The 12,410-nt window shown below is 46.6% G+C and overlaps 2 protein-coding genes across 8 annotated transcripts in view; one reads left to right on the plus strand and one right to left on the minus strand.

Moving 5' to 3' along the window:
* On the minus strand, nucleotides 1–6,054 carry TMEM186 (transmembrane protein 186). 3 transcript variants are annotated; one of them, XR_004682288.1, is made up of 3 exons: nucleotides 5,772–5,846; nucleotides 3,235–4,876; nucleotides 2,168–2,253 (listed from the first exon to the last, which is right to left on the minus strand). XR_004682288.1 is itself a non-coding variant. In XM_035022241.1 (2 exons), exons 1-2 carry the CDS (start codon nucleotides 6,042–6,044, stop codon nucleotides 1,618–1,620), a joined length of 909 nt encoding a protein of 302 aa, XP_034878132.1. In that variant the 5' UTR covers nucleotides 6,045–6,054; the 3' UTR covers nucleotides 1–1,617. The 3 variants fall into 3 exon arrangements, 2 of the variants coding, with proteins under 2 accessions (XP_034878132.1, XP_034878131.1); XM_035022241.1 differs by lacking the exon at nucleotides 3,235–4,876 and having other exon boundaries at nucleotides 1–2,253; nucleotides 5,772–6,054; XM_035022240.1 differs by lacking the exon at nucleotides 5,772–5,846 and having other exon boundaries at nucleotides 2,170–2,253; nucleotides 3,297–5,751.
* Nucleotides 5,978–12,410, plus strand: part of PMM2 (phosphomannomutase 2) — a 22,544-nt gene continuing 16,111 nt past the window's right edge. For all 5 annotated transcript variants that reach the window (XM_035022243.1, XM_035022244.1, XM_035022245.1 and 2 more), the window contains exons 1-2: nucleotides 5,978–6,108; nucleotides 11,610–11,721. In XM_035022243.1, the coding sequence (XP_034878134.1) occupies nucleotides 6,028–6,108; nucleotides 11,610–11,721 (193 nt within the window). In that variant the 5' untranslated portion in view covers nucleotides 5,978–6,027. The remainder of the gene's footprint in view (nucleotides 6,109–11,609; nucleotides 11,722–12,410) is intronic.

Genomic DNA, 12,410 nt, shown 5'->3' on the forward strand with positions numbered 1-12,410 from the left:
CTGAATATAAAATCGCGCAGGCCCTATGGGAAAGCCTGGCGGCTCCTCACAAAGTTAAACGTGGAGTTACCCTATGATCCGGTAATTCCACTTCTCAGCACACATCCAAAAGGACCGAAAGCAGGATCTCAGATTTCTGTAGACCCATGTTGACAGCAGCATTATTCACAAGAGCCAAACGCTGGAAACAATCCAAATGTCCATCAACAGATGGATAAACAACATATGGTCTACACATATATTATTCAACCATAAAAAGGAATGAAGCTCATACACGCTATAGCCCGGATGCACCTTGGAAACAGGATGGCAAGTGAGAGAAGCCAGACATCACAGACCATGGGATGTCTGATTCCATCTATACGAAATGTCCAGAATAAGCCAATCCACAAAGACAGAAAGCAGACGAGTGGTCACAACGGCCAGGGGAAGTGGGGAGTTATGTTTAATGGGGACAGTTTCTCCTTGGGATGACGAAAAAGTTCTGGAAATGGACCCAGGTGATGGTTGCACAACGCTGTGGATGTACTTAATACCACTGAATTGTACACTGGAAAATGGTAAAAGGATAAATTTACATTCTGTATATTATACCTCAATAGAAGAAGACTGGAAGTCCACACAACAAAACATGTAGTTATTTACTTTTGAGTGCCAAAATTACAAAGATCATGTCTCCCTTCCTCTTTACTCTGTTACAGATTGCATAACAAACATGTATTACTATTGAGAGGAAGGGCAGTGCATATAATTAGCTTTAGTTTATAAAATAATGCACCAGAATACAGTTCATATCACTTTAGCACACCGCAGAGCCTTCCGACAGGAGGGCCCCCAACGTCTGGGTGTTGAACACAATCTTGGCAGGGGCCGGGCCGATACCTGTCCCAGTCACTGTGCAGTCACCATCCTGGCGGGGTCAAATGACCCACCTCTATCTAGGCTTCTTCCTGGTCCTTTCTGGGGCTGAGTCCCTGAGGAGGGCCGGCACAGGGCTCGGGAAATCTCTCCTGACTGCTTGGAAGCCTTGCACCACACCATCACCTCTGCACTGACCTTGACATTTACTGTTTATTCTCACACCCATCCCATGAGACAGGCAGGATTTTCCCTTTCATGGTGTGACAACCAAGATTCAGCGAGACTCGATAACCTGCCCCAGGACCAGGAGTTGAGGACTGGGGTTGCTATTATTGCCAGAGACACAGGGAAGGATGTTTTAAGCTCATGTGAGCTTCACAGAAGCGCCCAAGCGTTCTCACTTGGAATCCTGTGCTCCCCCTGCCACACCTCCCTGCCTTCTGATTTCTCAGCTCAGCACAGCTTGAGTGAACCCAACATAGCTTTCTCCAAGAACTGGCAGTTAACAGAAACTTCTGGCCATTATCTGGCTGGATGTCACACACAAATGCAGTAAGAATTTGTACGAAGGACCACTCTCCTAAACCCAATTAGTAGCTCCTACCTCATGAATTTCCTCATTCCAAAAGACAAGGGCCTAGAGGCCCTGGCAAAGTCTCCGGCTGCCTGATCCCCTTCTTTGGCCTCACCCATGCCCTCGGTCTTCCTGCTGGAGATGCAGGCAGCCCAGGGCCACCTGGAGGCCCAGTTCCCAGCTCACTTGAGGGTGTCCAGCATCCCAAACACCTGCGTGAAACGCTCTCTGTCCAGGATGCGTCCGTAGCGCAGCGTGAGGTAGAAGCTCTGCTTCCCACTGTACTGCTGGAGGCGCACGAAGAGCTCCTGGGGCCGGTCCGCGCTCTCCGTCATGGGCATCACGTCTGCCACGGGCCAGTCCGTGTCCTGCCGCCGGCCCCAGAAGGTCAGGTGGGCTACCCGCAGCATGGTGCCTGCCTCATTCACATACAGGATACCCACCAGCCTCCGGAAGAAGTGGCTCATCCAACAGAGCATGGCCAGGGCGAAGCCAGCTATCCCGCCCGCAAAGCACAAGGAGCCGAGAGTCACGAGGCCGTGCGAGTACCAGTAGAAGCCAGGGGGCAGGGCCAGCAGCGTCAGGGCCGTCTGCGCCACCTTCAGCTGGGACAAGTACCCGAAGGCTCGGATTGCATCGAACCGGTAGACCATCTGGAATTTCTCTGTCTCCGTGCCTGCAGGCTTCTCCTTCAGGGTGGGGGTCCTGCTCCCCACCTGCCTCCCAGGATCTTGCCCGGGGTGGCACCACAGCCCGCAGACAGGCCTTCTCCATGCAGCTGGGCCTGCCAACCGTAGCATGGCTCGGAGGAGGGCGGCCTGGAAGGGAGACAGGACACCGTTGCTCTCGAGAGCCCAACCACGCGAATCACAAAATAAACACCTGCAGAGCATCTTACCTGGAGGCCCCTGCCGATCCTGTGAGGTTGCTGTTATTACCAGAGACACAGGGAAGGATGTTTTAAGCTCACGTGAGCTTCACACAAGTGGTGCAAGAGGGGTGCCATTACAGTTGACCCTTGAACAACGCAGGGGTTCGGAACACCAACCCTCCAGCAGTCAAAACTCCACATACAACTTCTGACTCCTCGAAAACTCAACTACCAATAGCACAGCGTTGGCCAGAAGCCTTACCGATAAATCCATTAACACGTATCTGTTGTTACATGTATTATATACAGCATTTTTACAATAAAGTCAGCTAGAGAAAAGAATGTGATTAAGAAAACCGTAAGAGAAAATACATTTACGGTACTGTATTCGCGATACCATTAAGTTTATCTTGTTTCCAAGATGAATTGTCAGTACCCACATCAACACTGTCTTATAAGACATAAAACAGTATAGATAGAACAAATATTACTGACACTAGACACAAAAAGAAGGATAATAAGAAAGGGAGATGCGTTGTTGATTTATAAGGACAATGATTCACGGATTGGTAACAAAGCAGCAGTAATAGGGTTGCTTTATGGCAGCCTAGTGTAATCGATACTATTGTTTCCCAGGAGCCTGGTCTATATGCGAATGAATGAATCCTTATAAACTTCTGATGGCATACAGTATATTACAGTCAGGTTCAGAATACAGTATCGGAAACAGTTACTTTTTTTAAAAAACCACTTAGCCATGATGATAGGCTAATAGGCATTTTCTCCAATTCCCGGGGGCGGGGGGAAGGGATGGAGGGAGGGGGAGGTAAGGGACACCCTGCAGGGTAATTAAATCTTTGAAAGCAAAAAGCAAAGTTACAAAACAGTAAGAAGACACACTGTTAATTTTATATTAAACATCACTCACCTTACAGCCTCTAAGGATAGGCTACCCACTTCCAAAGGAGATTTTCACATAAAGACACTCACATGTGCAACAGGGAAGTTTAACTGGACGGCATAATGACTATTCACTATTTATTACACGGAAGCGGATCAGCGGGTAGGTCTTCTTCCTTGTTGTCTTCCTGCTGAGTAGGCTCAGGGTGAAGAGGCAGAGGGGTTGGTCTTGCGGTCTCAGCGGTGGCAGAGGCGGGACAGGTGGAGGGGGCGGGAAGGCAGGCAGGAGAGGCAGGTACACTCGGCGTAACTTTATGGAAATACATAGTAACTTCTGTCTGACTTCTTTGCTTCTTCATTTCTCTAAAGATGTTTCTGTACGGTACCAATCCCTCTTCCACCGCCTGCTTTAGTCTCAGTGCCCGGATTACAGAAGGGTCCATGTTGTAAAAGAAGTCAAACGCCGTCTTGAATAATCGAAACCCTTCTGCCAGGTTGTCTAATGTCAACTTGTTTTCTGGCCCTGCTGCTTCTACATCTTCCTCATCTGGCACTGGTCCGGAAGCTCTCATCTCCACCGAGGTGCCTTCGGTTAACTCCTCTGGTGTGGGGTGTATGAGCTCTTGATGTGGGAACTCATCGGCGGCCTCTTGGTTGGCAGAAGCTGCTTCTCCTGCTATCTTAACATTTCTTAAGCCAAACCTCTTCCTAAAATTATCAAACCATCCTTTGCTGGCATTAAATTCTCCAGCTTTAGTTCCTTCGCCTTCCTTTTGCTTCAAGTTGTCGTACAACGACTTTGCTTTTTCTCGAATCATACTAGAGTCTATAGGGATGCCTTTCTTGTAGCAATCCTGCACCCACATAAAAGCTGCATTTTCAATACGAGATAAAAAAGTATCTCGCAAAAAGTGCAAGGTCTTCGCGCCTGCTGGTGTAGCTGCCACAACGGCTTCGCGGATTTCCTTTTCTTTTTTTACAATGGTCCTCACGCTGGACTCATTTATCTTGAAATGGCGGGCAACCGCAGCTGCAGACTTCAATCTACAGTACATATCGAGCAATTCAACTTTTTCTTGTAACGTCATGACTTTTCTCTGCTTCTTGGAAGCACTTCCAGAATCACTAGTGGCATTTCGTATGGGTCCCATGGTGTTATTCAAGGTTTATGATATTGCACTAAACACGATGAAAAATACGCGAGAACCACGGGATCACTCTTTACTCCCATTTGCAATTTACCAGCGATGAAGTGCTCACGCAGAGATGATTAGCAACACACACCGTGTTAAGCACATACAACACTTGAGCTCACCACAATAGTAACAGGGGGTGGCTATGGAATTATTACAGTAGTACAATATGTGCTGTAGTTAATTTTATGCAGTTAGGATTTAATACTGCATCTTCATGTTTGTTTCTGTTTCTCTCGACTATGAATGATGCTGTGCAGAGTCTGTAAGTCTCTGTGTGCATTTTGATAAACTTCTTATAACTTGTGTATACTTTATGGTAGTAAATAAAATAAACTAGTATCTACCTGTATTTTAGGCATTCATGACATACCTTTTTATCTTTTCAGTAATTCTAGGCTACGCAGTTCGTCTGCCAGGTTTTTCAAATTGTTGCAAATCTCTGAAAAATCCTCCAATGTATTTATTTTCAACAATCTGCATAGAAGTGGACCCACACAGTTAAAACCCAAATTGTCCAAGGGTCAACTGTATTCCCACTTTACCACTGAGGAAACTAAACACAGAGAAGGTCAGAAATTTGTCCAAAGACACACAGCCAGTGAGTGGGGCAGAGTCTGACTCTCAAACTGGTCCTCTTTCCTTCAGGCAGTTCAAAGAGGTACAAGAAAGGTGGCGGCGCTTTCATCCATTCAAAAAATATCTAGGGACGGCCAACTCTGGGCTGGGCACTGAATGCATTAGGCTGTGGGAACATTTTCCCCAGCAGGAACCAATGTCCTAAAGGGTAACAAATCCCTGCGATACTTAAAATAACCTCCCTATTTTCTGTCAGGTTAAAGCACCACCTTCCGTGCTGAAGGGGAAGCGCTGTTTTCTGAGCCCAGTTGCGGGGCGGGGAGGCGCCAACCCGCAGCACAAGGGTTTTATCAGGTGCACGGTTGTTCAGTGAAAGATGCTCCGGGCTTGGGGGCCTGATCTGGGTTCCGATCCTGGCTCCTACAGTCACTAGCTGTGGCTCCTTGGGCAAGTTCCTCCACTTCTCTGGGCCTCGGTTTCTTCGCCTTTCACAATGGGGATTCACAACATACCAAATGAGACAGTGGTTTCAAAGCCCTCAACTGCACTTGGTGGACCCGAGGATCTGAGGCGCCGGGACGGCGCTCAGTGAATTTCAGGGCGCGCTACTGTCGGCCCACGTGACCCAAGCGCAGGCAGGCGCAGCACAGAAAGCCTTAACCTACGCCGGAGGTCCCCCACCCCCCGCGGATTCTCCGAATCAGAACCCAAGGAATCCGCCTGCCTGCCCAACCTGGACCACGACCCCCAAAGCGCACGACTTCCCGCAGTTCCCCGCCAACCGCCCTCTTACCATGGCCCAGCTGCCTGTCACCGGAAGTGAATCCCCTCTGTCCCCGGAACCTCTAACGGCGCCTGCTCGGCAGTAAGAGGACGCCGTGTTGGCGCATTGCATCCTGGGATTCGTGGTTCCGAAAGAATATAGGACGCAAGTCCCAGGTACCGTGGGAGTGGATCCTCCTCCTCCCAGCGTGCCCCGCGGCACGGGGGGCCGAACCCGGAAGTTCTGGGCCGAATTCCTGGTTGCCAACGAGTCCCATCCAGAGTGGATGGAAACCGGCGACATGGCGGCGTCCGGCCCAGCGCTGTGCCTCTTCGACGTGGACGGGACCCTGACGGCCCCGCGACAGGTAGGCGGTGCCCGGCGGGCTGGCGGCAGCGGGTGCAGACCCTCAGGGTGCTCGGAGACATGGGACGGGGCCGAAAAACCCTTGAAAGCGAAAAACGTGTATGGGGTTGGAAAACGCAGTTCTGGACTCTCACCGCATGCCCTGGATTTGAACCTCAGCTCAGCCCCCTTGCCAACCATGTGCCCTCCTCAGTCCTGTCACCTGTGAGCTGTACCTTGTAGCCTAATATGAAAAGCATAGGTTTCCAGGTCAAACAGACCTAATAGTCTCAGTTGTACCCTCTTGACAGCTGTCTGACCTTGAGCAAGTCACTTAGCCTCTGAGTCTCAGCATCCACGGCTTTAAATGGGGACCTTCCCAGTTCCATATGGTGTTTGTGAGGGTCGAATGAAATCGAATAAATTCATAAAAGTATCTTGGGTACTGTAGGCTGTGTTCAGTAAGAGTCAATAAATATTAGCCGCTGACACCACCCCCTCTCTCAGCCCCCTTCTCCAGCAGGAGTGAGCAGGGAGACCTAGATTTTTTCACACTGCCAGCTGAGAGCCCCTTTGAACTGCAGGAAGCTTGCTTCCCACTTCTAGATTTTGCTGCTCCAGGCATGGACATAGGCTTCAGTTAAGATCAGCATTTGTGATGAAGTTCATGCTGACCTCCTTGCAGGGACTGGTCACTGAACAACCGCCATTCAAACTAGAGACTGGGCCCAAGTGACCTCACCAACTTCACTTTCTATCCCTACCTTCCTAATTTTGGCCGGAGGGTGGCAGTGGTGTGCTCCAGACGTCCACATTAGACGTGTGTGACTTCGGATAACATCATTTTGCCTTTCTGAGCCACAGGTTCAGTGTATCTAGTGATGAAACTCAACTGCAAGTTCTTCAGAGGCCCTTTCTGACTCAGATTCAGTGACCCAACCCACACTTCTGGACTGTTAGAGAATCTCTTGGCCATCTAGAGCCAAAGTCCACAACTCATTGTTTGTAAAGAGACAGATAGCAATAATTTATGTCTTTGCCAACCACATGGTCTGTAGTAACTACTCAACTTTAATGCAAAAGCAGTCATAGACCTTATGTAGACACAGCATGGCTGTGTTCCAATAAAACTTTATTTTTTAAAAAAGATTTTGTTTATTTATTTGACAGAGACACAGCAAGAGAAGGAACACAAGCGGGGGGAGTGGGAGAGGGAGAAGCAGGCTTCCCGCTGAGCAGGGAGCCCGATGCGGGGCTCGATCCCAGGACCCTGGGATCATGACCCGAGCCAAAGGCAGATGCTTAACGACTGAGCCACCCAGGTGCCCCCCGATAACTCTTTTATTTATTACAAAAACAACCAGCTGCTCAATTTGGCCCAGGGGCTGTGATGGTCTAGGGTTCACATTCCAAACCTATTTACATGATATCACTGGACCTTCTCAACCTTTCTCCCTCTTTCATCCCATGCAGGATAATTTCTGTTACCCATTTAAACATAAGGAAACCGAGACTCCATGAAACCATGACCTTGATTTCTCACAGCAAATCTAGTACAAGTCTCGGGTTGCTGGGTGTTGTTATTTGCTAAGTTTGCCATTTTCTGCCACCGCTCTAAGATGGGGGCTGTTCTGGCTGCTGGTTATGCCATTCCAGAAGGTGCTTCTGCCTTCCAGAAAGAATCAGGGCAGATGAGCATGAAGTATGAAATAGCAAAGAAACCCACAATGTATTCCCATAACACATTTGAAACATGACAGTCTTTGCAGCAAACTAATAATTTTAACACTGAAAAAAAAGAAGTTTAACAAAAGAAAGTTGTTTCTGTGTGCCGGGTGTTCCAGGTAAAAAATAAAAATATTTTAGCAAGAGATCTATTCATTATAGAATAATACCTTCCCTCCCTCAATACATGCATTCTCAAACACTGATAAGCATTCATCTAAAACTAATGATGTAATGTATGGGGATTAACATAAGAATAAAAAAAAACACTGATAAGCATATTACAGTCCAGAAGCAGAAGAATGGGTTATCTTACAGCTGCTGAAACACAATATGACATAAACAGATAAAATCTAATTAGAATGGAGTCCAGAGCTTGGCAATATCACTATAAACCTGAGTGAATTGTTTTCCGGCTTTATGTCATAAAAAATTCAAACATACAGGGGCACCTGGCTGGCTCAGTCAAAGGAGCATATGACTCTTGATCTCAGGCCTGTAAGTTTGAGCTGCACATTAGGTGTAGATATTACTTTTAAATCTTAAAAAAATAAAATTAAAATTAAAAGGAAATTCAAACATACAGAATCACTGAGAAACTAGTATACAGAACAGCCGCATCCCCACCACTTAAATTCAACGTCGATTGACATTAACGTTCTTTTTTATTCTTCGCTGTACCACTTCCTACGCTGCAGTCATCATGGTACTTCACCCCAAAATATTTGAGCCTGGATCTCTTGAGGACATCTGTGGTGACCATAGTGCCATCATCACCATCACCAATGAAAATTGTCACCAGTTCCCTCCTATTATTTAATGCCCCAGTCTAGCAGTCAGCAAACGTTTTTCTGTAAAGAGTTGAGACTGTGCCGGCCAGGTGGTCTCTGTCACAGCTACTCGGCTGTGTCCTTGCGGCCACAGACACCACGCAAATGAATGGATATGGCTGTGCTGCAATCATATTTCACAGACCCGACAGCAGGTCAGTGCCGGCCCACGCACCCTATTCTGCTGACTCTTCTTTACTCCCATCAGTTTTCCTCTGTTGTCCCCAAAAAAGTCTTTTATAGTTGGTTTTTTCAGAAGGTGAATTTTTAACATGCTTTGACCTCAGTTTTAAGCTTTTGGGTCTTTCTCTGTGTTTTATTTTGTCTAGGATGATTTATAAAGAATTCCTTGTGATTGGCAACACAAAAGTTATTTGGGAACATCACAACAACTTTGTGATTATTTTGCTCCGAAGATCTCTCCTGCAGTGGGTAGTTTAGATGCTCTGTTGTGCTCACAAGCAGCTGGGTCTTATTTCCTGTCAAAAAACATTTGCTGCCACTTGGAAGTGAGAAGGTGCCTTCTAATGCACACACATTGCAGACACACCTGATGGCCACAGTACCACAGAGCTCATCAGTGTGCACAGGGGTTAAGATAAAATAAATTGCAGCTTTGGGTTCTGCTTGAAGATGGAAGTATTACATTTTTAATATTTTGCAATCCAGGGAATCTTGCCCACTTCTTGCCATTCTGACGTCAGGAGTCTTCCCCACTTCCTGCCATTCTGACATCATTCTGACATTTGGAGGGCTCCGGGACCCATTTTCACAGGCATTGATTCATAGAGGCCACTGGTGCACTTCTAGATTTTGTCTGCTAGGTCAAGATTGCACTGGAAGGTGTAGAAAAGATTGTGTTCTGTTATAAGCCCTTCTGTACAATTTTATTAATCCTATGTGTATATTACTCTAAAACAGTTTCTTTAAGAAAAAGAGAAGAATTGAACTCTAGATGTTTTTGTATTGAAGTTTTTGTTTTTAATTTCTGCTAACTTCATTTCTAAAGATAGCCCGTGTGTGGGCCGCCTGGCTGGCTCAGTCAGTGGAGCAGGCAACTCTTGATCTCTGGGTCATGAGTTCAAGCCCCATGTTGGGGGTAGAGTTTACTTAAAAAATAATAAATTAGGGGTGCCTGCATGGCTCAGTCAGTTAAGCATCCTACTCTTGGTTTTAGCTCAGGTCACGATCTCAGGGTTGTGAGATCGAGCCCTGCATTAGGCTCTGTGCTGGGCATGGAGCCTGCTTAAGATTCTCTCTCTCAAAAAAAAATTAATTAATTAATTAATTAAAGATACCGCATGTGAATATACAATTCGGATTGGTAAAAGTAACAAATTAACTTCAAAAAATGAATTGTGATTTGTCTTGGGGCGCCTGGGTGGCTCAGTCGGTTAAGCGTCTGCCTTCGGCTCAGGTCACGATCCCGGGGTCCTGGGATCGAGTCCCGCATCGGGCTCCCTGCTCAGCAGGGAGCCTGCTTCTCCCTCTGCCTCTCTCTCTCTCTCTGTCTCTCATGAATAAATAAATAAAATCTTTAAAAAAAAAAAATGTGAATTGTGATTTGTCTTAATATAGGAATATTTTTTCATGTTCATAATTTCTTTTTTTTTTTTTTAAGATTTTATTTATTTATTTGAGACAGACAGAATGAGAGAGAGAGAGCATGCACATGAGAGGGGGGAGGGTCAGAGGGAGAAGCCAGACTCCCTGCCGAGCAGGGAGCCTGATGCGGGACTCGATCCAGGGACTCCAGGATCATGACCTGAGCCGAAGGCAGTCGCTTAACCAACTGAGCCACCCAGGCGCCCTCATGTTCATAATTTCTTTTGAAATAGTGCACAGTTTGGACTTTAACTAGCATAAAATTATACGATTGAGACCACTGTTGATAGGTAGGAGCTTTTCTTTTAGGAGAGACTAAAATCTAGTGATCTTTCTTCTGTACTTTATTTATTTTTGGTTTTGTATAATTATAACAAACCAATTCTGAACATCCTCTTTAATCTTATCGTGTTATTTTGTTTTAAAGTCAGCAACTTATATTTGTAAGTGGAGTACAGTATAGCATTTGAAAGGAATGCTCTAGATCTATGTGTATCGGCCTGGAATGGTCACCGCAACTCACTGCTCAAAACACAAGTCACTGCACAAGACAGAATGAGTCCTTGTGTTTCAGGGCACCTGGGTTCAGGTCGTTAAGCGTCTGCCTTCGGCTCAGGTCATGGTCCCAGCGTTCTGGGATCGAGCCCCGCATCGGACTCCCTGCTCAGCGGGAAGCCTGCTTCTCTCTCTCCTACTCCCCCTGCTGTGTTCCCTTTCTCACTGTCTCTCTCTCTGTCAAATAAATAAATAAAAACTTTAAAAAAATAAAAATAAAAAAAATAAACCAGAATCAGAGTACAACTTCTTTAAAAAAAAAAAAAAAATGAGTCCTTGTGTTTCAGAAATAAGACCTATTTGGGGCGCCTGGGTGGCTCAGTCGGTTAAGCGTCTGCCTTCGGCTCAGGTCATGATCCCAGGGTCCTGGGATGGAGCCCCGCATTGGGCTCCCTGCTCCGCAGGAAGCCTGCTTCTTCCTCTCTGACTCCCCCTGCTTGTGTTCCCTCTCTCACTGTGTCTCTCTCTCTCAAATAAATAAAATCTTAAAAAAAAAAAAAATCAGACCTATTTATTTGTGCGCATATAGACAAGTATATGAACGCAGAGAGGAATAGCTGGAACAGAACACAGCAGTTGTTAATATATTGCTTGTGTCTTTTAAGCTAGGTAAAAATAAGTAAAATTTAACACATTTTTCTCTGGTAAAAAGTTGATGTCCCCAAATCACAACTAAAATATTTGGACTTACTACAGACCTAGAGCCCGAATTGGCATATATGAAAGTAAGGATTGTGTCTCTCTTAGAGTTTTAGTCTCCTGGTTACTTTACAGCTCATGACTTTTTATTTTCCTTTTTGAAATGTAGAAAATTACCAAAGAAATGGATGGCTTTCTACAAAACTTGAGGCAGAAGATCAAAATTGGAGTAGTAGGCGGGTCGGACTTTGAGAAAGTGCAGGAGCAGCTGGGAAAGGATGGTAAGTAAACGCTACTTGTTGTTCACGTTTGGTTAACGGCAGCTTCCTATGAGGACGTCAGGACCTGTGGCCCTTAAGTATCTTAGGCAGGCCCGAGCTCTCCTCCCCGTGTGGCAGGCTTCCTGCTGCCTTGTTTGGACAAACATTCTCTCTGCTTTTTCTTTCCTCTGTTTCTTAATGCTATAAATAAATTTCTGGAGTTGGTGGTGGACCATTCGGGACTCAGATACATGGATGGGGTCGCCCAGATGTTTGAGTGTGTGTGTCACTGCCTGGAATGCTTCACGTTGTCCCCGTCCACTCTCCTAGCTCAACTCAGGCTCCATCTCCTGACCGTCCTTCTCACCCAGGTGTTGAGGTGCCCCCTGGGTCTAGGGGCCCCTCTCCGTTGCCCTCACACAGGGTCTCCCAGAGTTCCCTAATCATGAGTCACCCAGGCTCCTCCCCTGTCTATTAAACCAGGATCTCCAGCGCAGGACTCCAGGAAGCCAGGATTTCTTACTGGCCCCTTCACTGGAGATGCTGAGGTCTTTGGGGCCTTTGAATCGTATTTTAACAGCCCCCCCGCCCCGGGAGATTATGATGCACAGCCCTGCTGGCAGAGCACTCTCTGCTCGCTGGAAGCTATCTTGTTATCCGTCCGTTTTCCTTGAACACTACGACTATGGATTCCTCATCTTGTAACCCCA

This window comes from Mirounga leonina, unplaced genomic scaffold (assembly GCF_011800145.1).
Source record: "Mirounga leonina isolate KUSES-001 unplaced genomic scaffold, KU_Mleo_1.0 Mir_175, whole genome shotgun sequence".
Lineage (NCBI taxonomy): Eukaryota > Metazoa > Chordata > Mammalia > Carnivora > Phocidae > Mirounga > Mirounga leonina.